Source organism: Centrocercus urophasianus, unplaced genomic scaffold (assembly GCF_019232065.1).
Source record: "Centrocercus urophasianus isolate 14NV4802_14NV808 unplaced genomic scaffold, USGS_Curo_1.0 seq_15, whole genome shotgun sequence".
Taxonomy (NCBI): domain Eukaryota; kingdom Metazoa; phylum Chordata; class Aves; order Galliformes; family Phasianidae; genus Centrocercus; species Centrocercus urophasianus.
In genome coordinates this window covers 22,789,227-22,814,442 of record NW_024884697.1, presented here as the reverse complement: position 1 = coordinate 22,814,442, position 25,216 = coordinate 22,789,227, and the positions used below count along the sequence as shown (strand labels likewise).

Below are 25,216 nucleotides of genomic sequence, written 5' to 3'. Positions count from 1 at the left end.
GCAAATGTATCAGAGAAACTCTCCACCATGAATGAGAATGTATCAAAGTGGAAATATCGTAGTTTTTCAAGAAAAGTTACCCAGAGCATAAGCCACTGCAACATCAGTAACAGCCAAAAGTTGCACTATTCTCTCATTCACAACAGTTCACAGAACTCCCTGAAAATGTATAACTTGCGAAGTGTCTCTTTCTGTCAGAATCACATAGCTCGAAATCTAAGCTTGTTTTTAGGTGGTTTTTTTTTTTTTTTTTTACTCTGAAAATTCATGAATATACGTTGTTTTACGAGGCTATCCTTAGTAATCTCCATTCAAGAAAATACACAAAAACATCACTTTAAGGCACACAAAGTCAGATCTTACCTAGAAGCTGATGAGAACAGCAAAGCAAAATTTCTCAGTTTCATGGCAAACAGTCACATACTAAAGTAGTTCACAAAAAGCTGTACAATTCCTTCCTTTCTTCTGCACTCAAAAGTGGACTTAATAAAGTTACAATTTTTTTAAACAATATCAGTTCTTACTGAAGTCTCTCTGTGTACAGGAGGAAAGACATTTAATAAAAAGTTAAACAATATTAGCCTTACAGTATAACAGACAGCACTAAAGAATTACACAGCAAAGATCAAGCCTGATTCCATAAGAAAAGAATTTCACCTAATATCACCAATTTATTATTACCCTAGTATTGCTAAGTAGCACAACAGACTTCCCCTTTCCCACATTACCTGTCAAAAACCTCCAGGAAATATAATAAAGACAGGATAGATTGAAATATGCTTTCAAATCTTCTTCTCTAGTTTTCCCCCTTAGAGTCATAAAAACTCCCATTTTGAGGTTGGCGAAAAAAAAAGAAAAAGAAAAAAAAAGGATCTAAAAAATATAAAGGCCATATATTCCAAAGCTAAGATCAGTTACTAACAGACTGGTACTAACGGAGAAAAAAATATATATAGTGAACATAAAATATTCTTAACTTTTTACAAATGTTAAAGGGGAAACTCAGGCCTTGTACAGAGCTCCTACACAAGGAAGAAGAAAAAGCTCAAATCATGTGCAACATATGGCTTTAATTGAGAATAATCATCCAGATGTTCTACATAAAGATGACATTAGGCCAATTTTATGACAGCTTTGTTGTCTGATGCTTAAACATTTGAAAGTTATAGCCACTATTTTGTAAGGATGTATCACGGTTCTACACTGTGATTATTTAACCACCCAGATGTTTGTTATTTCTGAAAATAATACAGATTTTCATCCTGGTAGAATCTTGAAGAGAATTGAATTTTCTGGTTACTTTAAACAAATGCTTTGTCTAGACCTCTTCACAGATTCTACTTTACAGTTCAAATTCATGCAACTCAATTCATAATTCTCTGCCTGGAAATCTGACAGTCATTTTTCAGAAGTACTGAAGAAACTCCATGTCTAGCAAAAAGGACACTTTAACTTCCACACATAGGTTAAATGCTTTTGCAGTTCAGCCACAGGCAGAATGTACTGAAGATTTAACAAAAACTGTAAACATAAATAAATCAATCTGCAATTCTTTTTCCATTGACAGAACGTGGGCTTTCATATTTTCAAATTATCAAAATCTCCTACAGTAATATGGGATAACATTTTAGCTGCTATATGAATACCAGACTAATTAATGAAGAAGTCAGGAAATAGTGTGCTTACTATCTCAACAATAAGGAATTATTTGAGACACAAGCAGAGAATTCAGAGCTTTCAAATGATTTCCAGTTTTCATTTTGAAAGGAAAATTTTGAGTGTAATATAAAATACTCCTTGGAGATAATATATTCTTGCTACTGTTCTTGGAGGAGAAGAGACTGACTGAATGAATATATCTAGCTAAATATACTTACTTTCTAGAATGGAACACTGAAGTAAACAGAATCCTCATCTGCATTCTGGATGTTATGGCCCTTATAAGAACTTCACAGCACATTTCAAGATCGTACTCTCTTCACAGATACCATTACTTTCAAATTATCAATTTTACAATTGCCACATAGCAGTTTACATTTCCACATTAACTAGCTAGAATTGTATTCTGCTATTTCATAGAGAACTCTCTATAATGGCTGTTGCTCTGTTTTCTCAAATTTTCCATTTATCTGAGCAAATGGAATGCTGGCTGTTGTAACAAAGCACGCACGAGGTGCTTGCAGCACTCTGCCACAGCTGCTAGGACAGATGTCTTTCTGGGAGAACGACCCACTGCCCAGAACATCACCTAAACAGAGCAGGAAAGAGAAAGGCATGGGGACATTGACTGAAACAAAACATGAGTCACTGTTATGTAAATATTTCTGAATATTTGAAAATGACACCAGTCAAATCTCTTATTACTAATATCAGAAATACTTTTATAAACTTAATTCAGAAGAACCAAGAACAGACCTCAATCTTCAAAAATCAGAAGAAGCAATAAAATAGGATGCGTGAGATGCACAAAAAAGGGAAAGCAGCATTCTGTATAGGTTGCACCTCAGTGCCACCATCAACAAAATGAACTGCACTATTTGTCATTCCTTAACTAAAAATAGAAAGTTACAGGTAATATAACAGTATGTATAGGATGCCCTAGTTACATTTCTGGTTGTCAGCAACATGAGTAATGATGGCAACCAGATAAAACACTTCATGGAAGTCACTGTAACAATGAAGTCACAGCTGCATTATTTATAAAGATCACAGAAACCAAGAAATAGTTGAAGTAACACGATGCTAGGGTTTTTAACATTATTTTCACAAATACTGCATGCATATCTACTAGAGTAGTTTAAGATGGATTACACAAGAAGATCAAATGGGAGTAGGAGGAATCAAGTAGGAAAGGAAATGCAACTACATTAGTAGTTACATTTCTGACAACAACAAAGATATTCAGATCTTATGTCAAAAACTAAAAGAGAACATAATCAGTTTAAGAGTCACTGCTGAAAGGAAAGTTTCCAGCAATTTCACAGTAGTTTCATACCACTGGTCTCCTATTAAGAAAGTCTGGAATAAAGGCATTTCCATGAGCAGTGAAGTTTAAGCTTGGCAATCAACACATACAAAGGAGCGTTCAAATATACTTTAACAAATGTTTTGTTTTCAGTACTTCCTACCTCCCTTTGGCAAATAACAAATAACTAATAGAAGAAGTAATGCAACTCTAATAAAAGCTTACTTTGTCAACAGCTTCAAGAAGAGGCCTTTTTAGGCATCAAAAATATAGAATCTCTCAAAGCTAATCAGCTAAGGAACTGCAGCTGCTACATTTCCAACTTCTATTGGAAGTTTTCTATTCTATTCTTGGTTCCCTTCGAAATAAAATAGGGCTGTTAAGGAAAATCTGCTTGATACCTTTATCGTGAAAAGAAAGGCCTTCACTATTGATCATTTACACTGACTTCCAGAGCTATTAATATAGAAAACCACTAGATATAAGAAAAACAAATTGATGGGCAATCAAAATCCTTTACATCTCATCTATGACATAAGTTATTAATACATAAAGTCAATCCACCAATACTATAAATAATGTTTCTAAACTGTTCTAACAGCCTCTGGCAATGTCAAGAATAAGATATAAGGATTTCCTTTTTAAGCAACAACAAAAACCAAACACAAACAAAGACATTTTAGAAGATAACATTTTACACATTACCTGAACTAGTAAGAATTTGCTATCTCAAGAAGTATGGATTGCTTTCTTTAAAGTAGACATAGCAAAGCCATTTTCAGCCATGGAGTCCTCACTGGGGCCTTGCAGTACCTGAGAGCAGCTTATAAACAGGAGGGAGACCAATTTTTTTTTACATGGGAAGATAATGACAGGACAAGGGGGAACAGATATAAAAGAGGGGAAATTTAGGTTAAATGTTATGGGGAAATTCTTCATTCAGACACAGGAATGTTTCCCAGAAAAGCCATGGATGCCCCATACTTGGAGGCATTCAAGGCCTGGTTGGATGGGGCCTTGATCTGCTGGTTGGTAACCCTACCCACAGCACAACCCAGATGAAGTAGATGATCTTTAAGATCCCTTCTAACATAAGCCGTTCTATGATTTTATGACTTAGTAGAAAAGCACAATTTTCAAAAAATGTTTGGCAGTAAAGCAATGTAACTAAACATGTCAAGTAGCTTCATAAAGAATAAATTTAGCTGACATAAGACAAACTGAAAAAGATACAAGACAGAACCCATGATTAAAGAAAGAAAGATGTAAATACCCTTTTAGGTTGTCTCTAACAATGCTGTTTAAATACATGAACAAAGAGCATGCTGCATTATTTTAAAACTTTAAATGAGCCACAAATAAAGAAAACATTCTATATGAAGCACTGAAAATAATTTCATCTATTAACCTACCTGAAGTTTATTCATACTTCATAGTTTCCTTAATATCAACTTGAAATTGCTTGTGGTAATAAAATAATACTTCAATTACGGTTGCTAATTAAAAGTTACAATCAGACGAGTAAGGACACAAACTGCAAATCATCAGCTCCTAAACTTTAGCTAAAAACTAATTTTTTGCAAAGAAATTCAAACATACAAAAACAACAGTACAAACAAGACGTTACCTAACTTCTCTTTCACAGTTGACTTCTGCCACCAAGGCCTATGATTGCCATCACACTGTCTACAACAGTAACCTTTGTTACATATAGTTTAACATCTTCTGCTCCTCCTTCTAGCTAATTACCACTTTTCAAAGACACCTGCTATAATACAGTCTGTCTTACTGCTGCCAGAAACCCCTAAAGCTGCTTTCTGTGTGCATATAGCTCTATTCTTTGGTATGGGAGAACAATGAGATTCTTACAGAAGTTTTAAATTCACAACTCAGCAGAATTACTGCAAGTAAGGTTCTCAATAATTTATAGGCAGCATAGCTTTCCTTGACAGATCACACACTGTAAATGTAATTTTTACAGTCTACTTGTGAATGACCAAACTATACATAGCTTAATTCCCCTTTTTCCTCACAGCCGTCAGACTTCTTCCTCTCCAACCCTGAAATTCAATCTAGAAGCATTAGACCTTAGAGTAAAGCTCTTGCTGGCTTTCTGTTTGGGATAAAAAACTTTAAACACAACTAACAATTCTATTTTAACATTTAAATTACAGTGTAGAAGTAAAAAGAAGTATCATACCATCAGAAAATGCATAACATAACAACATAAAAAGGATGCAAAAGCTCTACCTGGCAAAACAAAAAACCTTGATTAAAACCTCTGTATGCAATAGGCAAATTCTGTGTTGGCCAAGTAAAGGAAGATCTTTTACCAGACAGAACTTACCAGGAAGCAGACAGGTCAAGTTACGTAAGCACAGCTTGCAAGTTTCTACAGCTCCTCTTCCAAAACTGCTTATTATTTAGCTGAGGTTTTGGTTTTTCCTATTTATTTTATTTTTCCTTCCCCCCAGGAATAACTCATTCATTAATGGCATGCAGAGCCATGCATGAGCATGCAAACATCCTGCATAATTAAAATATCAAATTTTCATTATCAATCTAGGTTATCTTCTAAAAAAAAAGTTGCTGGTCTTCTGTCATGATAAACAGAATGTGATACAGTGAGATTTTTTAAAATATTGCTTGATATTTAGGCATGATATTGCATGCCTAAATTATAGCAAGTGTAGTACAGAAATATTTACACATGATAATTCTATCAAAATATCTGATATTTTCATTGAGATTAAAGTAGAGCTATGTGTTTCACTCCTTAATCAATTCCAGCCTTTCACAATACTCAGCTCCAGACTTGAAATCAAACTAGCTTGAGCACAAAATGTGTTCTGCTCTCTGGGGAGAAAGACTCCAGAAGAGCATTTTACAACGACCCATCTGGCAGTTTTACAAGCAAGGTTCATCTGTCTTAAATTCAATCACAATTGTAGAATGTGTTGGGGTATTTCTGTTTTTAAAAAATGAATACAGGGAGATATGTGTTTTGTTTGATCTAGACCCAACAGTATGTACTTTCTACTACACTTATACAAGATGACACAGGCATGCAGAGGTATCCAATGACTGCCTAAATCAGCAGGCAGTGCAGCACAACAGGAACAAGTACATACAGCAATACAATTGGTGCTAAGGGTGCCTATACTCCATGCATTTGGAAGGAGGTTTTAGTCTGGACCATCTCTGGTCTCATTGTGTGGAAGAAGATTATGGGTGCTTCTAACATAGACTTTTTAAGTTTCATCCAAAAGAAGATGACAGTCTGAGGGTAGCCTGTGAGGCAAATCAAAGTCAGAGACGGGGAGGAGCATGTCTCCAAAAGTACATTCTTGATCTTAATACTAAGGTACATCCAAGTAACTCACACAGATATGCATATACACACACACACACACACACATCTGAGTACACACATGCAAAACTGGCCTAAAAATGAGTAAGCGCAAGGTCCCACACCTGGGTCAGAGCAATCCCAAGCACAGATACAGGTTGGGTGGAGAATGGCTTGAGAGCAGCCCTGAGGAGAAGGATTTGCAGCTATCAGTTGATGAAAGGCTCAACACGAGCCAGCAGTGAGCACATACAGCCCAGAAGGCCAACTACATTCTAGTTTGCATCAAGACAAGTGTGACCAGCAGGAAGAGGGAGGTGATTCTGCCCCTCTACTCTGCTTTCATGAGACCCCACTTGAAGTACTGTGTCCAGTTCTGGGGCCCCCAATGCAACAAGGACATAGAGCTGGTGGAGTGGGTCCAGAGAGGGCCATGAAGATGATCAGAGGGCTGGAGCACCTTCCCTATGAGGACTGACTGAGAGAGTTGGGGCTTTTCAGACTAGAGAAGACTCTACGGAAACCTTATAGCAGCATTCCAGTACCTGAAGGGGGCTTAAAAGAAAACTGGGAAGGGACTTTTCATTAAGGCATGTAGCAACAGGACAAGGGGAAATGCTTTTAAACTGGAAGAAGGTAGATTTAGAGTAGATAATAGGAAGAAATTCTTTACCGTGAGAGTAGTGAGACACTGGAACAAGTTACCCAGTGAGGCTGTGGATGCCACCTCCCCAAAGGTGCTCAAGGCCGGGCTGGATGGGGCTTTCAGCAACCTGGTCTGCAAGGAGGTGTCCCTGCCTATAGCAGGAGGTTGGAACTAGGTGATCTGAAGGGTCTCTTCCAACCCAAACCATTCTGTGATTCTATGACTTATAATGAACACCAACCCCCACAAAAGAGTGTTCAGTTTGAGAGGTATTTATTTTATTTCGCATTTTAATATAAAAGGGAGCAAAGTTTTCAAGCAATGTTGGATTATACCATAATAGCCTTGGAAATTAAATTATTTGTATTTTCTTTACAGCTTGTTATTCATTTACAAAATAATCTAACCACTACAAAACAAATAATCCTTTTAAAAAGGATTAAAACATTTTTTATTGAGCTTTCCTTAAAACCAGCAAATTTCTCATGAAGTTGAATGCTGATATCAGTCTTAGTGGGTGTTAAATGATTAATAGCAGAGTTGGAACCTGAAAACTGGCATCCAATGTACTATTTATAACCAACATTAAAGAAACATTTTGTAATCCACGCAGAGAGCAAAATGCACTCAATAGTCACTATATCTGTTAAAAGCTCTTTATCCTTAATTTAAAACCTTGTCTTTTTAGGCTGTAAGCTGTTTAAAGTAAAGCTAATAAAACCGGGTCTTAAATTTAATTGTGGCTATGAGATATTATTACATGACGCATTAGCTTCTGTCTTTTGGTCTAACAATTTTATTGCATGAATATCCACACCTCCATCACAAAATTCAAGAACTGTTCCTCAAGAAATCAGATGCCTTGCTAGCAGAAATCAGAAGTTATTGTATATGGATTTCCTACTTTGCCAAAAGAAAATATGATTCATTTTCAACTTTGCTGATTAGCCCACCAGGCTGTCAAAATACTAAAATTTAGGAAGACAGACTGTACTATCAACTCCCATTGCACATTTTTTCACCCTTTTTTTTTTTTTTTTTTTTTTTAATAAGTTTTAGGTAATGTAGCTTTAATGTAGCTGCTCAGAGAATTTAAGTCAAATTTTCCTTAACTTTCTGTTCTATTCTTCACATATGGTGCCCAATAGCACACAGACACTCCTCTTACACAAATCTGCACCCTTCCTTTAGCCCAGGCATGGCAACTGTATGACTTCTCTAATCCACCTGCTTGTTTTTAAGAAACTACCCAGTTCTTAAGATTTAACAAATCTGTAAACAGAATATAAGCTTTCCTGACTTAGGAAGCCATGGTAAAAAACACTCTGGGGTTTATAACACAGAAAAAAAACCTAAAGTCAAATTCACTTTGCCATTCCCATCCCCCTCTTCTTGATCCTGCCATCACATCCACAGCAACTGCTGATTTGGTGCTTGCTTAAGCTCAGGAAAAACACACTGCTCCATAGAAATGTCATCTTTAATTAAACTGAATTTATCTCTGAATTTATCTGTTGTTGGTATTGATGATTCTTTTTTTTAAAAAAAATTATTAATAATTATTTTATAATTTTAATTATTACATAATTATTTAATTATTTTTAATTATTAGTTATATTCCCCCCCCAAAAAAAAAAAAAATATAAATATATATTATGGTAAAAATTGTCTTTTTTTTTTTTTTTTTTTTTTTAAATCTTGTTAATTAAGGTGTATCACAGAAGCAAATACAACACAAATTTTCATTTTACAATTCACCATCTCATGAAATTTACACATGCAAATAAAAGAAAAGAATAACAAACAAAAATCTCAACTATGAACAGTACTAAATTTTCAGAAGAAAAATAAACTACTAGTGATTTAACTTCAATGAGAAAATCACCATCAAAAGCATTATTTAGACTTTACAATTCCATCCTTAACAGCTAATCACTTCAATTTATCACAAGCACTTAAAAAATGCAGGCTGATACAGTAACCTTTTCATGGCTAAAGGAAAAAAAAACAACTGTATTTTTGGTCATGTGCATGATCAGTGCCGTGCTTTGAATGTATGTGGCCACATTACTTTTGCATTAGCAATATATTGTCTCTGTTATCCTCATTATAGGGGGTTAATTTGGATAAGTGACAAAAATGAAAGAAAGAAGCTAGTCTCTTTTTTTTTTTCTTAAACTATATGCATTCCCAATAGCTATTAAACAGTGCTATTTCTTATTAATGAAAACAACTTCAATGATTTAAAACTTAATCTGACCTGAGATTTCATTGTGCTATGATCCTCCTCACAGATCTACTAAACAAAGAAATTACAAATTCAAAACTACCTCAAGTCATTCAGTGTAGTAGTTATTACAAAGCCAGAGGGCTAATTAGAGAGATTTACAGGAAGATCACCTTCCTTGAGGTGAATAGTGATGCTGACCTCCACCCCAAATTAACTGTTCACTTGGAGAACAAATCTGGAAATTTGACCCTAAGTGTCACAAAAGTCTGCTGTTCCAAGGATGCAGGTCCTCCCACAGCTGAGCTTGCCCAGCAACTTAAACTGAGTTAGATGATAACTATTGTACTTTCTTTCAAATCTGAACTTCTCTCAGTTGCAACTTTCAGAGTCAACATTCCTTAGAATAAAAACAGGGTTCAAAAAAACCCTCCTTTTTTCTCTGCTTATATCAAAGCAGCAAACTGCCTTATTAAGCAAGAACAGGAGACATCGAGCCAGCTAAATAATGCTTCCCACCTGACCAAGTGCAACAACAGCCTTTTTTAAGAAATAGGAATGCTCTGCATCATTTTGCATCTGCAGTTGTACAGATTATAAAAGAACAGTGTATTGTGAAAACACAGACATAGAAAGATGTCATATTTCTTATGAATACAGTTCGAATTTGAAGTCTTATTTTCATTTCAACTGAGACTTCAAGATATGAAAACTTTCATATAAAAAACAATGGCAACTCTACAATATGCGATGCACAAAGACGCGATAAAAGCAGTTAATTATTACATGCGATGCCTTGGGTTTGGTTCTCTTTAAGTTATCACACGGCACAAATTCAAGTGCTTTAATGAAATCTATCATATCAACAGTATTAACCTTCCTAATGGAATTTATTATTATTCCCCATGAGATGACCAGATAATTTCATAAGACTTCTTCCCATGATCCCAAACTGTTGGCCTTTCTCACTTTTAATTTTTATTTCACAAGATGGCCAGAATGGACACTGCATAGAAACAATCTCCTGTGGGGAGTTAAAATTCCCTCCTTCTATTTTTAACAGTAAGGTAACAAGCTCTGAATCCTTTTTCCTTTGTTTTCTTTACGTTACACCTTTTTGAAAACTTCTAAAACAAGCAGAAAAAGCTATGCAGCATCCTAAACAGAAGGTATAACTGAGGAGCTAGTAAACATTTTCTCAGATGCTTACTCACACCAGCAGGAGGTCAAATAGATACTCACAAAATGCAAATCTGTTTGTGATACAGTGAATTATGCAAACGGCAGTCAAAAGAGAAGGACCCAAAGGTAGTACATTCTGCCTTTCAGAAATGCTACAGCAGAAACAACTGCTACAGACTATCACTTCAGTATCATTTCTTTCACCAACTTTTCAAGCCATACATAATTATACAGCTATTTTTAAATGAGAGTCAAAAATAATAATTAAAAAAAGAAAAAAGTCTCAGAAGATACGAAAACACAGCAGATTATAATTTCAGATTTCCGTGTGCTATGAAATAGTAGAGCTTGCTCCATATGTGACTGGCTCAGTTCACAAAGACATCAAATGTTTTCTGCTTAATCCATCAAAACCCACACAAGCAAATCCCATGGTTACAGCAGAGCAATATGCACTGGACTATAATCTTGAAAAACAAATTTCCAAAATAAGCCAAAAAAAAAAATCATTTAAAACGAGACTTAAAAATAGACCTAAGAGATAACTCCATAATGTGTGAGCAAGATTGAAGAAAAAACAAACAACCACAAAAAATACAGAACAAGGCATGAATTCCAATCCCGTGTCTTATCCAAGAATGTTTTTTCTGCTCCCTAGTTCCCACTCCTTAATTCTGAAAGAAATCTCTGTTCCACTTAAGCAATGAGTACAGAGGATAAGGTGTTGGTATATGTGTTTTATCACAACAATCAAGAGAAAAATCATTTGGTGCTGTGTTCTTCTAAGAACCTGAAAAGAAATCTCACTTATGGATGTTGAAGGTGAGTGGTTTAATTTTTTTTTCTTCTATACTTTTAAATTTATTTTAAACGCAACTGGTCTGATGGAAAGAGCACATTAGGTCAGTCTCACACCTTCAGTAAAGCATGAAATAGGGTTTCAGACAAAATTAGGAAAGCAGAAAACAAGAGAAGTCAGCATAAGAATGTATAGAATGAGTGGGAAAAGGGCAGACTAAGAGACATGCATCAAACAAGTCCTACAATGGGAAGCGTGGCAGATGAAGGTTACTAACACTACATGAGTCAATCTTTTAATTATACTCAGAGCTATCAGTTCTTTTGTCGTCAGTCAAGATTACTTCATTTTAATGCCAGGAATTTTCCAGGAGAGATATTTTCAATAGGTACATAAGTACTATTTACTGCACAAAGTGCACAAATGCTCGGTTAAACCCTACAAAATGAGTACATATAAGGGTATGTACTTTTAACAATGACATATTTATACTCCAGTGATTACAGAGAAAAATCTGAGATGACAGCCATAAGGATGAACACTAACTTTCTATCAGATTAAAATATCTGTCTCTTCAGTCTTAGAAAAAGATCAGGAACATATAAAATGATCTAGTAAGAGTACACATAAGAGCAATTAAAAACTGTCAATAAAATCACTAAGAAGACAGCTCCCTAGTATGTGGCTTGAAAATCAGCAGGTTCTGACCCATCAAAAAAATTAGGCTTCGAAACAGCCTTGCACTGGGATTAAAAAACCAAACATAAATCAGAAAAACAAACCTGCTCCCACAGGGCCCTAGCTTTTCAAAAAAGATCTTGATCAGCTTTTGAAATAGTAACATAAGAGGTCATTTCCATTTCCTCGTGGCTGTAAGGATACATGAAGCAGGGTACATTTTGACAGATGAGCATATGAAGTCACTATCAAATTCAAAATGACTCCAAAGGGATTATCTCGTTATTTATCTCCTAAAAAGATCTATATCTGGCTACCTGGTAGCTTATTTTGTAGGTTGCTTAGAGGCTTCAGCCACTAATACTGCTGACCTGTGGTAACTGATTCGCAAGAAGCCAGAAGATCCCCAAGTATCATATTCCAAGATATCAGGATACAGTTCCTCAGCAGGTACAATTTCCAAGTTTCTCAGTACTGGTATAGTTAACCAGGCAAACTGCCTGGAAGAATGAGTTCCATGTGGATTTTATTTAGAGGATTTTACTAGAAAAATACATGGATCGAGGTGCAAAAGAATGAGAGACAAAAAAACCCAAAATCACCAAGAAAAAAATCCCACCACCTTTCAATGTCTCCATGGCATACATGAAATGAAGCAGTTTTTATGCTGACCTGTATTGGTCAGGTAAAAATGCCGTACACATACTGACACACTACTCATTTCAGCAGGTGTATGGGAATCCAATGTAGAATTCCTTTCCTTTGCCACACCATGGAGGATTTTTAGTGCTTATTCTCATTCAGTGTGTGTTTTTATTTTATTTTTTAATTTAATCGAGTCTCAAAACATCCACTCTTTGGTATGCAGTGCAGTAGCTTGACCATGAACATGTATTTAAGAAATTTTTCTGAATGTTTCATTCACGTTCATGCAAAATTAAGAGAGTCAAAAAAAACCCCAAACAAATAAAAAACAGATTCCAAGTGAGGCTGTGCACATTGTTCCCCCTTTTACAGAATCTTAGCTGGTAGTCAGAGAAAATAAAAGGTCCTTGTCTGGGCAAATGAGACGTGAAATTGTAAAGTGGCTAGATGAAAAGGCAATACATGTCAGTGTACTTATATACCTGAAAGCCAAACACACGACTTCAAGGTGCAGCAATCCCCCAGAATCATATTGATTTCACCATCTTATTTTCACTACAAAATGAAAACTGTATTTTACAATAAAGAGGTTTTATACTTACAAAATGTTTAGTTATTAATGCAGGTGCATCACTGACAGATTCTTTAAAGCTCACTTTGCATAATGATGTCAAGTCATCACAAAACAAATTAAAAATTGAATAAAAATGCATTTACAATTGTTACTGAGACATTACCAATGAAAAATATTTGCACATTGCCTGATAATGATTACATGTACTACTAATCTTTAGCATTAATATATTTTGATACATCGACTTTTTGCTTTAAGAAACTTTAAAGGATAAAATTTGTCTGTATCTGACTGTGAAGCTGCAAATATTTTCAGACCATGTAAGATTGTTTTCCCCAAAAACCTGCAGCCTGTTTAGCAGCTCTATTTAAATTGATCCAGAACAGAATAAAATTTGGATTTGTTACAGCCAGAAAAATGTATCATCTTATTAAAATACAGTTTTGTTTGTACATCACCAGTCAACTTTCAGACTGAAACCTGCCAAAATAGAAATCAAACCCATGTGCATAGCACAGAAAAAAAAAAAAAAAGAAAAAAAGAAAAAAGATTAAAATAAAATCAAATACCCATGAGTGCTGTCAGAATATCACATAATTTGCTTTTTTAAAAAAAAAGAAAATAAAAGAAAAACGGAAATTTCCCTAGTTGGACATAACCATTCTATTTTGTTCCTCCTTCCATCTTACAGAAAACAAATACATTCTCCTTTGAAGTTACTCCTCCATCTTGCAAATAATAGATTCTACAGTATAACAGAAAGTAAAAAGCAAGTCATTTTGCCATTTTTGTACTTCTTTCTCCGAAACTTTGTGGGCATTTTACAACAAAATTACATAGAGTTACTGAATGACAATTATTAAACAAGAACATATTTGCTATTATTGAAATTTAGTCAACCTATAACTTAAACACCAGAATTTATTCTTCCACTAATAACACTCTATGCCAAGTACAAAGGAAGTGACAAAAGAGAATGTTAAAAACAAAACCAAACAAGCAGTCACAATAACCCAGCAACTCACCCGCAAAGCTTCAATTACAAGGTCTCGTGCTTCCAGTTCTCCTTCCATTATACTCAAAAGCATCCGCAACTCCGGCTTGCTCAAGTTATCCACATCAAACTCTCTTTTCTGGAAGAAACAAAACACTGATGAATACACTAAATAAAGGACTGCAGTGGCTAATGCAGATCCAAAATACAGATATATCAGCATCCTAATTACGGGTTTCTCTAACATCCATGACCATCAAAAATTGAGGTGGCTTTTCTTGTAGCTACAAAGTCAGAGTAAGTCACAGAGACCTTCTATTTAAGATGAAGAAATTAAAAGCCCAGTGGTGTGACACTGCTTCAAATCCTCTACTGTTGGAAGAAATTGATCATTCTAAGTGTCCTGAATGATAGGGGTAAAATGTTAAAAAAAAAACTTAGTGACAAACAGTGCATAGCATCATAAAGGTTGGAAAAGACCTTCAAGATTATCTAGTCCAACCGTCAGCCATCACCCCATGCTCACACGTCCCTCAGTGCCACACCTGCATGTTCTGTGAACCTCCCGGGATGGTGACTCCAGCACCTCCTGGGACAACCTGCTCCAATGCCTCACCACTCTTTCTGAGAAGAAATTTTTCCTAATATTCAACCTGAACCTCCTCTGGCACAACTTGGGGTTATTACCTCTCATCCTACTGCTGTTACAAAGGAGAAGATGCCAATCCCCACATCGACACAGCCTCCTATGTAGAGAACAATGAGGTCTTCCCTGAGCCTTCTCCAGCCTCAGGAATCCCAGTTCCCTCAGCTGCTCTCCGTAAGTTCCTGTACAACCTCACAGTGACAGAATTGTTTCAGCAGACCTGAAACAGCACACCAGGAATGAAGGCAAGAGAGAGTGGCAGTGCTTTATAGAGAGGAACAGAGGGGATGCTATTATTACCTACAAATCACAAAGGTAGGAGATGAGTCTGCTCACCAAGCCGCACAATGCCAACAGAAAGGACTGTTTAGTAAATTTAGAAGGGCATCATTTTAAAGGAGAGAAAACATTCCACATGCCAGACTCAGTTGAGAAGCATGATCAGTAGCACACTATTCACTGAAAGGGAACAGTAAAGTTCTTGCTGTGATGTAGATGTGTCTTCTAGCAAAGCCCTGAGATAAAGACACATATCTGTCTTCAATATGAGTTAATCAGTTGCCAAATTAGCTGAACCGCATATCAGGACATACTACCTGTTTTCCCTGAAGGATGAAATCAAACGTAAGAGCTCAGTTACCCTGGCACTTGACTTTCTCTCAGGAAAATCCAATAAAAATTAAAGTACCATTTCTTCTGTCTCAAGGCAAGAGGAGAGCAGAAGAGTTGTTCTTCCCTCAGGTTAGAAGGTCATGGATCATAACTTCCCAAAAGCTATAACTATATTAGATTTACTCTGAGTTCCACTTTTTACTTTGCAGTTCAAACAGGTGCACAAATGGCTAGTGAGAGCCACACACCAGAATATTAGCTGGACATATTCATTTATTATTATTATTTCATTTAGTGGACTAAGCTTCCTCGTCTATTTGAACAACATGGGGCAACAAAGAGGACCAATGATTTCTATTCATCACAACTATTTCTGGGACATGGCCATCCACTCCAACCAATATTTCTGAACTGAACAATAATTACCTTTTATTTTTCCTACCTGGGTCAACTACTGCTCTAAACCAAAAGATACCTCTTATCCTACATATCAATGAATCATTGAACACAATCTGTCTCTGAAGGCTTTTTCATAACATGTGCTAAAACTTCTCTCAATTCTACACTTCGCTCACCATCTATGGATGTGCATGCGCAAAGTTACTTTTAGTAACTAGATCTTCCTTATAAAATCTTGTGTAAGTGGACTGCATTTTGCCTCACAGGCTGCAGCATATCTCATTCCCAATCCTTCTAACCATTAAATTTAATTCAGTCAGATAGCAGGACCCACTTATGCACCCTTCTTCTACGAACTACTTTATAATGTCTAAAAGCTCAAGGATAGTAACTGATTTATTCATATAATTTCCCTCTAGAGAGGAAAAACTGCCTCCATTTCTCAAACAGAAAGCTGATGCAGAGATATCAAGTACTTTTGTCCCAGCCACAGAAAGCAGTGTCAAACAGTAACAAGTCTGACATCTCCATTCAGTGGCTTCCCCTTCTAAAATCTCATTCCCTCATCTGTCAGAAGAGATGCCCAGCACTTCTGCTAGGCATGGCCAAAGTGAAATGGTGCACAAGGTCAAGAAACATCATCCTACTCTTCTAAGTCAGTAAATCCAGCTGGTCAGGAGGTAAAAGCTCTTTGTCAAAGGACCGACCGTATATCACAGGTGAAACTTTTCATTTCTAAATCTCCTACAAGACATAAATGAAAATACTTTTCTATTCATTACAAACCAGAGGCACAATTCAACAGGTGAAGTAACTATGAGATACTTTTTTTTTAACTAAGCATCTGATCAAAGCAATTAAAGTAAATTTTACTCAAGTACATACTTCAAACTAGAGCATATGAAAAAACATCAACAGCAAGTAATTCAGAGTGCTCTCTAGCAATTTAAAGTCAGATAAAAATAAACACAAAAATGCTAATGGAAAGACATATCAATGACATATACAGCTCAGTTTTCATACTTTTCATTTTGAAAACCTGAAAGAAGAACGAGCAAAACCACTTCATAAATGAACATCTCTAGTAGATCAGACTAAAAGCCCACTTAGCCTGTTTTCAAAAGCAGCCAATAATGGGTGCCTTGAAATCACTACCAGAACAGAACAAGCACATAATGATGCTTCCCAGAAACACTCTCCCAACCACCAGCAGTTTTCATCTTACGCACTTTCTGAGCTATAAACCATAATTCTGCATGTAGTAGTCTTTGATGAACATACATCACGTGAATCTGTCCCTTTGCTTTTTGAATCTGTGTAATTTCAGAATCCATAACATTCTGCAACTCAGCTATACATTGTGTGAAGAATCATGACCTTTGCTGTCAATCTGCCCCATTAGCTACTTTTGTTTGGTGTCTTCCATGTATTAAACCTACATATAGCATATGATGAAATAGAACTATGCTTCCTCAAAGACATCTCCTGGGGACCAAGCACGGCAGGCTTGCTTGAAGTTCTCATCCAGAAGAATTGCTGGCCTTACTTTTAGTGAAAATTGTTGTTCAGTTCCAGAAAAATAATCTCCCTCACATCTTCCAGTGGAGCAGTAGCTCTTACATCTCCAGAAAATAAAAGACTCCATTAGTAGCACATGGCTTATGTGTCATCTGGGGTTTTGCTACAATAGGTCTGGTAGAGTGCCAAGCTGTAACAATTTCACCAACGATTTAAGAACTACGTAACCAAGCCATCCTCCGCATCAGTTTTACAACACAGATATATGAATATGTTGCCCCAGGGTGAAATTCGGCATACGCTACCAGAACACAGGAGGTATTTTTTCACTCCTTCTTTTGGATTTTAAAATGTCTGGTTTATTTGATTTATAAAGTCACTGAATAAGACTGCCTCAAAAACTTCATGCTATTTTTCAGATCAGCTTTGTAAGGGGTTTGTGTTGTCTGGCAGCAAGTACAATGACAGTAGACAAAACAGCTAATTAGCAAAAACTCATTTAAATTCCCACATATGCACCACAAAAAACAAACAAACAAAAAAAAAAAACCAACCAAAAAACAACAAACCCCCCCCCCATATACATATATAGGCAAAATGGTGACCTGCACTGCCCCAAGATGAAATGAGCTCTACCCTGAGCAAAGAAGACAACAAAAACAACTTCCAAACAAGAGAAAGCTGGGACAGGACAGCAGCGATTAACCTGGACAAGCATTTCCCCCCCCAGATCACCTTATGAAAAAGAGGAAAGAGGATGGAGTGGGAAGGTTACCCAAGAGGCAAAGGAACAGAAGATACTCTTTCCCACATTGGTGGCTATTCAGAGGAGAGATGACAAAAGCCTTTAGGATAAAGTTTGTCCCCATCACTTTTCAAGAAAACAACGCAGTTTCTTGTGATAGATTGGCAGTACCAGTAGTTTGGTTTTGCTAATATAGCCCAGTCAATACTACTGGCAACCTCAAGAGCAGAGGGTGTCATTGACTACACTACAACAGCAGCTGTTAGAAACTCCAGTACCTTCAGAAGTCTGGATGGGTCAAGCAGGAAAGTCACAGCTGTGTAGAAAGCAGGTTAACTGTGGATTAATCAGAGGTGACCACAGAAAACAACCTCCTTCTTGCTCAGAAAGCAGCTAGATGGCCTATTTAAAGATGGAGCTGGCTGACCACCCAGGACCTGGGAAAGAAACCTGTAAAGCATAATTAAGGCCTGAGATGGAAAGACAGGAAGAGTCCTTCCAGAAGAGAAGGGAAAGGTACAAATCTACATTTGTTATATACTTTATATGGAGCTCCATTAAATACACGCAAGAATCCTCTTGAGGATTCACAGAGTAGACTTCCAAGATGAGCTTTTAAAGTAAAAGGATTTGGCATTAGTTATTAGTTTTACAATGTAAACTTTTAATACCACGCTGGCCCACAGTTGTCAGGTCCATGATATAAATGCACCAGGGAAACATAACCCTGATTCATATATTTGACAACCATGTCCAGGTAGAACTCATCTGAACAAAGATAAGCACGTCACAACTAATTCTATTTTTGTTCCCTGTACATAAGTATCTAGTGCAATCTGAGGTACCAGAGAGACCTTTTGGAGGCAGGTAGGTATGATACAGAATCACCCATGCCATTTGGATGGGTAGCCAGCTGTGATACCACAAAATGCTGCGTGTGGACTGCTAATGTCAGGCCTGAGGACAGGACTGAGACACCTACAGGAAGACTGAAGGCAGTGTGTGAATGAAGTGAATAATCTCCTGCTGTATGCAACAGAAACCCGATCAGCCCAGTCAAAATAGCCAAGAAAGCTATTCAGCTAACCAGCCTGCAGAACTACTTGTTTGAGGCTCCACTTGAGGTATTGGTTGGATTTCCACTCACTGTAATAGGATAATTAACACTGTGCATATATGAAAACACATTTAAGTGCCTTGAATCCCACTAATACCTCCAAGAGTCACCAGCCTATTCACTCACTTAAAACCAGAGAAATTCATAAATCTGTTTCCAAAACAGATCATTCCTTGTAACCACTTCATTCTTTCCACCAAGTATAAAAGAAATTTTCAAGACCTAGCACAGCATTAACGTGGGCACATGTGCAAATGAATCCCAATTCTTTCCTAATAAAGAAAACACTGTAAAAAGAAAAAAGAAAATAAGTGGTTATAATATCCACGCAGTGTTCCTGGATAGTTCAGAGAATATATGATGTATTGTTTTTGGCTGTGCAAGATCTCTTTCTTAGGCTGAAAATAGAGAATGAATTTGACACCATGCTTGTCCAGAAGTTATATTATGTAAGAATACATGCTCAGTTCTTACCATACCCAGGACAAACTCAAGAAATAAGATGTGACCAACAGAAAGGTTAACATCCAGGACTTCGATACAGTTTCATGCAATCTCAACTAAGAGACCATGAGAGAACTTGACATGCATTTAATTATTCCCATCCATTAGGTCAATGACTTACTGAATTGATCACCACTAAAGTTACCTGTTTATTCTGCTCCCCTCTTTTCCAAGCACAGCATTTTTGCTTTCTGTTTTTTTGTTTTGTTTTGTTTTTTCCCCTCAAAGGTCTTCCTTAAAAGGCAGGGGGTGGTTTTGTTTAGCGGGTGTGGATTTTTGTTTTTGCTCAGGCTAACTGCAAAACTTTTTAACAGCTTTGGCATTAAGCAAAAATAAACTTCAGAACTGAGAAATGTATTCTGGAAACCAAAAAACAGCCTACAGCTCCTCCAAAATTAGTAAGACATTGACCTTTACATGTACCCAGATATTCTCACAGCTGTTAAAACACGTTTGCAAACTACGAACAGCGCAAAGGTACTAAGGCATCTTTGATTTCAGGTTAAGTCAGGTATCTACGTTTTTTTTTTCATAGATCTAAGCTTACATCAGCCCTTCTGCAACCATGTTTAAAACTGTTACTTAAGTTTAACAGGGAATTCCTGTTCTGAAAAGTCACTTTCAAGTAAGCCACTTCTAAGGCAAATAGTATGATTTGATCTAAATACTGGTACACACTCTTGAAGTACTCTTCAGAACGACTTGCAAGTCTTTCAGAATTTGATATCTTACCTTGTCCTACTTAAGACTAAGAAACAATGCCCAGGAAACCTTTACTTCCCACACCAAGGAAGGCAGTACCTCTAGGCCTACTGACTTCTTTCTGTTTACATATGCAATGATGACACAGGGAGGAGTGGGTGCAGAGGCAGACCTCCCACTGTTGTTTTCCTATATCGAGCTCTTTCTTTCCCCATTTTAGCTTCATTTCCATCTCTATTCCCATTTTGCTATACCGACTTTGAGGCCACAGCAGGGCCTCTCTCTCCCACACTTAAACAAACATCAAAGCGGCTGGGAAAAGAACAGGACGTATTACATCCTGAAGACTTGTCACTCCTCACCATTTTCACACACCAGGCTCGCTGTGCTGCCCCTGTGCATTTCATTCTTAACGAATGTGACGTGTCTTCATTTGGAAGAGAAGGGGCCCTCCCAACAAATGAAGGGATGCTGAGTGACCAGCCACGGAAGACAACCATGGAGGACGGTGGCACAGAACGCAAAGGGATGCAGGTTGGGCTGGGAGAGGAAGGGAAGACAGCAGGTTGGGTAGCAAGGCTTGGAGCATATCCCTGAACCACAAATCAAGAGCAGGCACTCATTACATAGGAGACACAAAACAGCAGCAGGACAAAACCAGACAACTGTGATGTCTCTGCATCACACCTACATGTTGGAACACCACAACAGTATTACGCATCTGACGAGATGAAAGTAACTTCTTTGAACATTAGCACTACACTGAGAACTTGTATTCAGATGAGGATCGTGGTAGTTAATTAAAGTCCTTCTGCAAGTGACTATTTTCCAAGACATATAGTCCCTAATAAGAGATACAGGCTTTGCTTTTCAAGGGTTATGATCTCATTTTCTGCTACATGCAGTATTTCTCAGATAAGAATCTTCACAACTTATTTGTGTCACTCTGTGTAACCGATTTGACCAAATCACTATTCAGCATTTCACTGTATTGACCAGAATGGCAATTCTACTACAAATGTTCTTACAGATCAACAGATAATGAATACAAGCTAAATTTAAAAACTTACTAAATGTCACTATAAAGTGCCATGGAATTTCTCTCCGCTTACTTTGTTTAGTCATCAAATTTTAATCCACTTAACGTTGACAGTTTTGTTTTTTTTTCCTGTAGCACAACTTTTTATACTGTTACTTGATCCGTAGCAAACCAGACCGATCATTTCAAGTATGTACACATCATTCTCAAAGAAATTTTGACAGATGAAGACAGGAAACAACCCCTACTCGCTTCAGAGAATCAAGATATCATTCCACCTATATGCTGTACAGAGCCACCAGAAAGGACTGCCTTTTGGAGAAAAATACCTTTCGTGTGTTTGGCCACTGGTCAAGAAAAATGAGAAGTAGAGATTTTACTGGATAATGTTAACAAACTATTAGAAATAGCAGGCTTTTCGTGCTATTTGTTAAACATCTACCAAAGCTATAATGTGTGACAAGCTGGCTCTCTACAGGTAGCGCGTAGCATTCAATATTTCAACAAGATGACTGTCAAACTGAAATATTTCTTGCTATTACATAATCATTTTTTGGTAGACAGTACGCAGATGGAAACAATTCAAAGACATCTTGAAATACACACTCATGCTTTCCTGAATTATAGTCCAAATTGCCCCAACACAGTTTCACTGACTCAGGCAATCATGCTGCACGGGTATTGGAAAGGACAAGACCATGCCATTTTACCTTGTCATCCTTTCCACAACAAAACCACTAATATTTTGAGAGAGACAACTGGGAACTCAGAAAGATAAGGCTATCAGCCTTACTCCTGAACATAACACTATAGAACAGCCTGGGGTTTTACAGTCACTTCCTCTAGGGAGGGAAAGAAAAAAAGATTTCACGTCTTCCATATTTGATCCTTTTCTACAATGGTTCTAGGAACAGAAAAAAAAACAACCAAGTAGTTTTGTTTTCCTTTTCCCAGTGATGTTCCTGATAGCATATCTGCTGGTGTACCAAGATACAGGAGTAACAGCATTAGTATGAAAACACTCTACTGTACATTTACTTCTTACACTGTATAATTTGCATATGAATAATTACTATTAAAAACACTGTTCCTACCACTTTCCATTGCATAGTTTGTACAATCAGCATTCTGAGAACTCAACCTAAAACTGAAGAGTTTTGCATGACTTACAATATTGTCACACCTGGATGCTTACTGTCACCCTAACAACTACGCAAGATGTTTCCATTCATAATTCTATATCTTGAATATAAAGACAGAAAATAAGAGACTCATACTGACTCTTCAACAGGAAGATCAGAGTATGGCACAAATATTTTTTAAATCTTTCCATTGCACAGAGATGTTACTTTCGCATACAAAAACTAGAATGAAATTGACAACTGAATGTCTACAATACCAAGAAAATACAGGATGAAAAGAGATATTAAAGGACTAAATGCAAATTAAAAGTCCTTTTAAGAATATTTTATTGCTGCTTAAGTACAGCTTCTACTTCAATTACAGAGCAACTTTCCAGTACACATTACTTTCCAGTATCTGCAGATTTAGAAGAATATTTTAAAAGCAGTGTGGTGTAGAGCTATCAGTCCTACATGACAACAAGCACCAACCTGCATGACCAGCACATGCAGCACTGCCCAACAGGGCAGTGTTGGAATACTGCTTCAGTATGAGCTACTCTTGTGAGTTCTTCAAACTCAGAAAAAAAAATAAAGGCAGTAGTCATATGAAACACTGAAGAATTCAGCATAAATATTTTTTTACTCAAGGCCAGGACTTAGAAGTGTTTAATATTTTGCTTTTATGAACTGTTACCTTAACATTCTTTCATGTCACAGTTCTGCCATTGCTTCAAAAGAGCAATGTTATTCACTTTGTAAGGCTTTCCTTCCCTCTTTTTTTTTTTTTTTAATATATTTTTTATTTCCTTATTTAAGTAAAACTCAGTTTCTACAACAGGGCAGAAGTTAATCTTCCTCGTGTGCATTAACGGTGCAGTCAGAACACGGTTTCAGGTAAGATTTGTGCCTGCTTGAAAGAGAATAAATAAATAAATAAACCATCAGCATCTTCAATCCCACAGAAGCCGGTGCCATCCTTCCTTCTGGCGTTACTCCCTTCAGCAACGATCCAACCTCAAAGGCGTACCTCAACGATTTTAGCACCCTGAACTCGGCATTTCGTTACGCGGAGAGGCGCTCAGGGGCTGCTCTCGGACCGGCCCGGCTCTCGCACAGCTGCTCCCGCACGACCCCCAGCCCCGTCGGACCGGCCAGCACCGCGCTGCCCGCCGGGGACCCGGGCGCTGCGGGTAGGGGAAAGCTGAGGGGAGAAGCTCTACTCTCCCGCCACGGAACAGGCGACGAGCCGGAGAAAGGACAGCAAAGGAGGGCAGCGGGAATCAGCCTGCATTCGGCCGTAGCCGCGCGCCGTGCCCGCCTCACGCAGCGCCTCACGCAGCCGGCTGCTCGGGAGCAGGGAGCCCGACGGCCTCTCCGCGCTGCCCCGCCGCCCGGGGCCCCTCACATCCCGCGGACGGGAGGAAAAGGGGCGCTGTCTCGGCGTCCCTCATCCGCGCAGGGATGAACGAGAGAGAAACGGTGGAAAGGAGACAGCGAGCTCCTGCGGGCGAGGATTCAGATGAGCGCTTCCCCAGCCCCGAGCCGCGGGCTCCGGGCGCTGTCACCACCTCCGCTCCGGGAAAGGGACCGGAGCAGCCCCGCCGCACCGCCCAGCCTGCGCCCTCCCCGCCCCGAGCTCCTCAGCCGGGCGGGCAGCGGGAAGGAACAATGGGGCAGCCCCCGAGGAAGGCGGACGGGGAAAGAGGGGACCCCCGCGCTTGCCCCTCTTCTCCCCCGGGGCGGGACACAGCTCCCCGCCGCAGCCGAGCCCCGTCCCGCCCCAGGGGAGAAGGAGGGCGGAGGGACGGAGCGGGGGAGGCAGGTCTCCGGGCACCGTTCTGCTCCGTCCCGTCCCCACCGCAGCCCTCCTCGCCCCGGTCAGGTCCGACCCCCCGGCCCGGTTACCGCTGCCGTAGCTGCCGAGTCCTCCTGCGCGCCGGAGCCCAGCTCGCCGCTCGCGCCCTCCGTCGCCATCTTCCCGCTGTAACGGCTCCGGCGCGGAGCGCGGCGCGGAGCCGAGTGGCAGCCGCCGCCGCCCGGCGCTTAACCCCCTCCCCGCCGGCACCGGGCCCGGCGGCGGCTCGGAGCTTAACCCCTCCGGCGCCGCGCCAACGCCGTGCCGCCGGCTGAGGCGAGCGAGTCCCGGCGTTGGGCTACCGGGCGGTCGGGTTTCACCTCCTCCCCTCCGCCCCCCGCCATCAGGCGGCCCGCAGCCAGGCGGAGGCGGGGGAGCGGGACCCCACCGCGGGCCGCCCGCCCGCCATGGTGGCTGAGGGGAGTGCCCCTGGCACGGCGCGGCCCGCAGGCACCGCTCGGCTCCCTGCCCGCCTCCGTGGCTCGGAAGAATGGAGGGAAAGCATAGAGGAGAAGAAAGAAAGAGCTTGTGCGGTGTGGGCTCGGCTCACCTGCCCAGTTAGACCCAGCCGAAGTCTTGGAAGGAAAGGTGTCTCTGCCTGGGGGTGCTGACAGGGGTGTGCCTGAAGGAGCACCTCTCCTGTCACCTCCCTGTGGAGGACCAGGGAGGACTCTGCTGTAGCTGCTCCTTGTTTACTGGCATGTTTACATGCCAAAGTGGCTTCTGGCCTGTAAGGGTGCACTTTCATGCAGGCCTACCGCAGGGGGCCAGATTAAAGCCTCCGCATGCAGCCCTAAAGCTCACCTTGGACTGCGGATGCCCTTTGCCATTCCAGACCACAACCTCCTCGCTCAAAACCTGTTTCAACCTCTCCAAAAGAAACCACTACCATACAG

General features: G+C 39.1%; 1 protein-coding gene across 1 annotated transcript in view; it reads right to left on the bottom strand.

Moving 5' to 3' along the window:
• CTTNBP2 (cortactin binding protein 2) overlaps positions 1–24,441 on the bottom strand; it is a 77,767-nt gene extending 53,326 nt beyond the window's left edge. The window contains 2 exon segments of the mRNA XM_042816120.1: positions 14,091–14,198; positions 24,371–24,441. Coding sequence (XP_042672054.1) covers positions 14,091–14,198; positions 24,371–24,439 — 177 coding nt within the window. The 5' untranslated portion in view covers positions 24,440–24,441.
• Between the last annotated feature and the right edge of the window lie 775 nt (positions 24,442–25,216).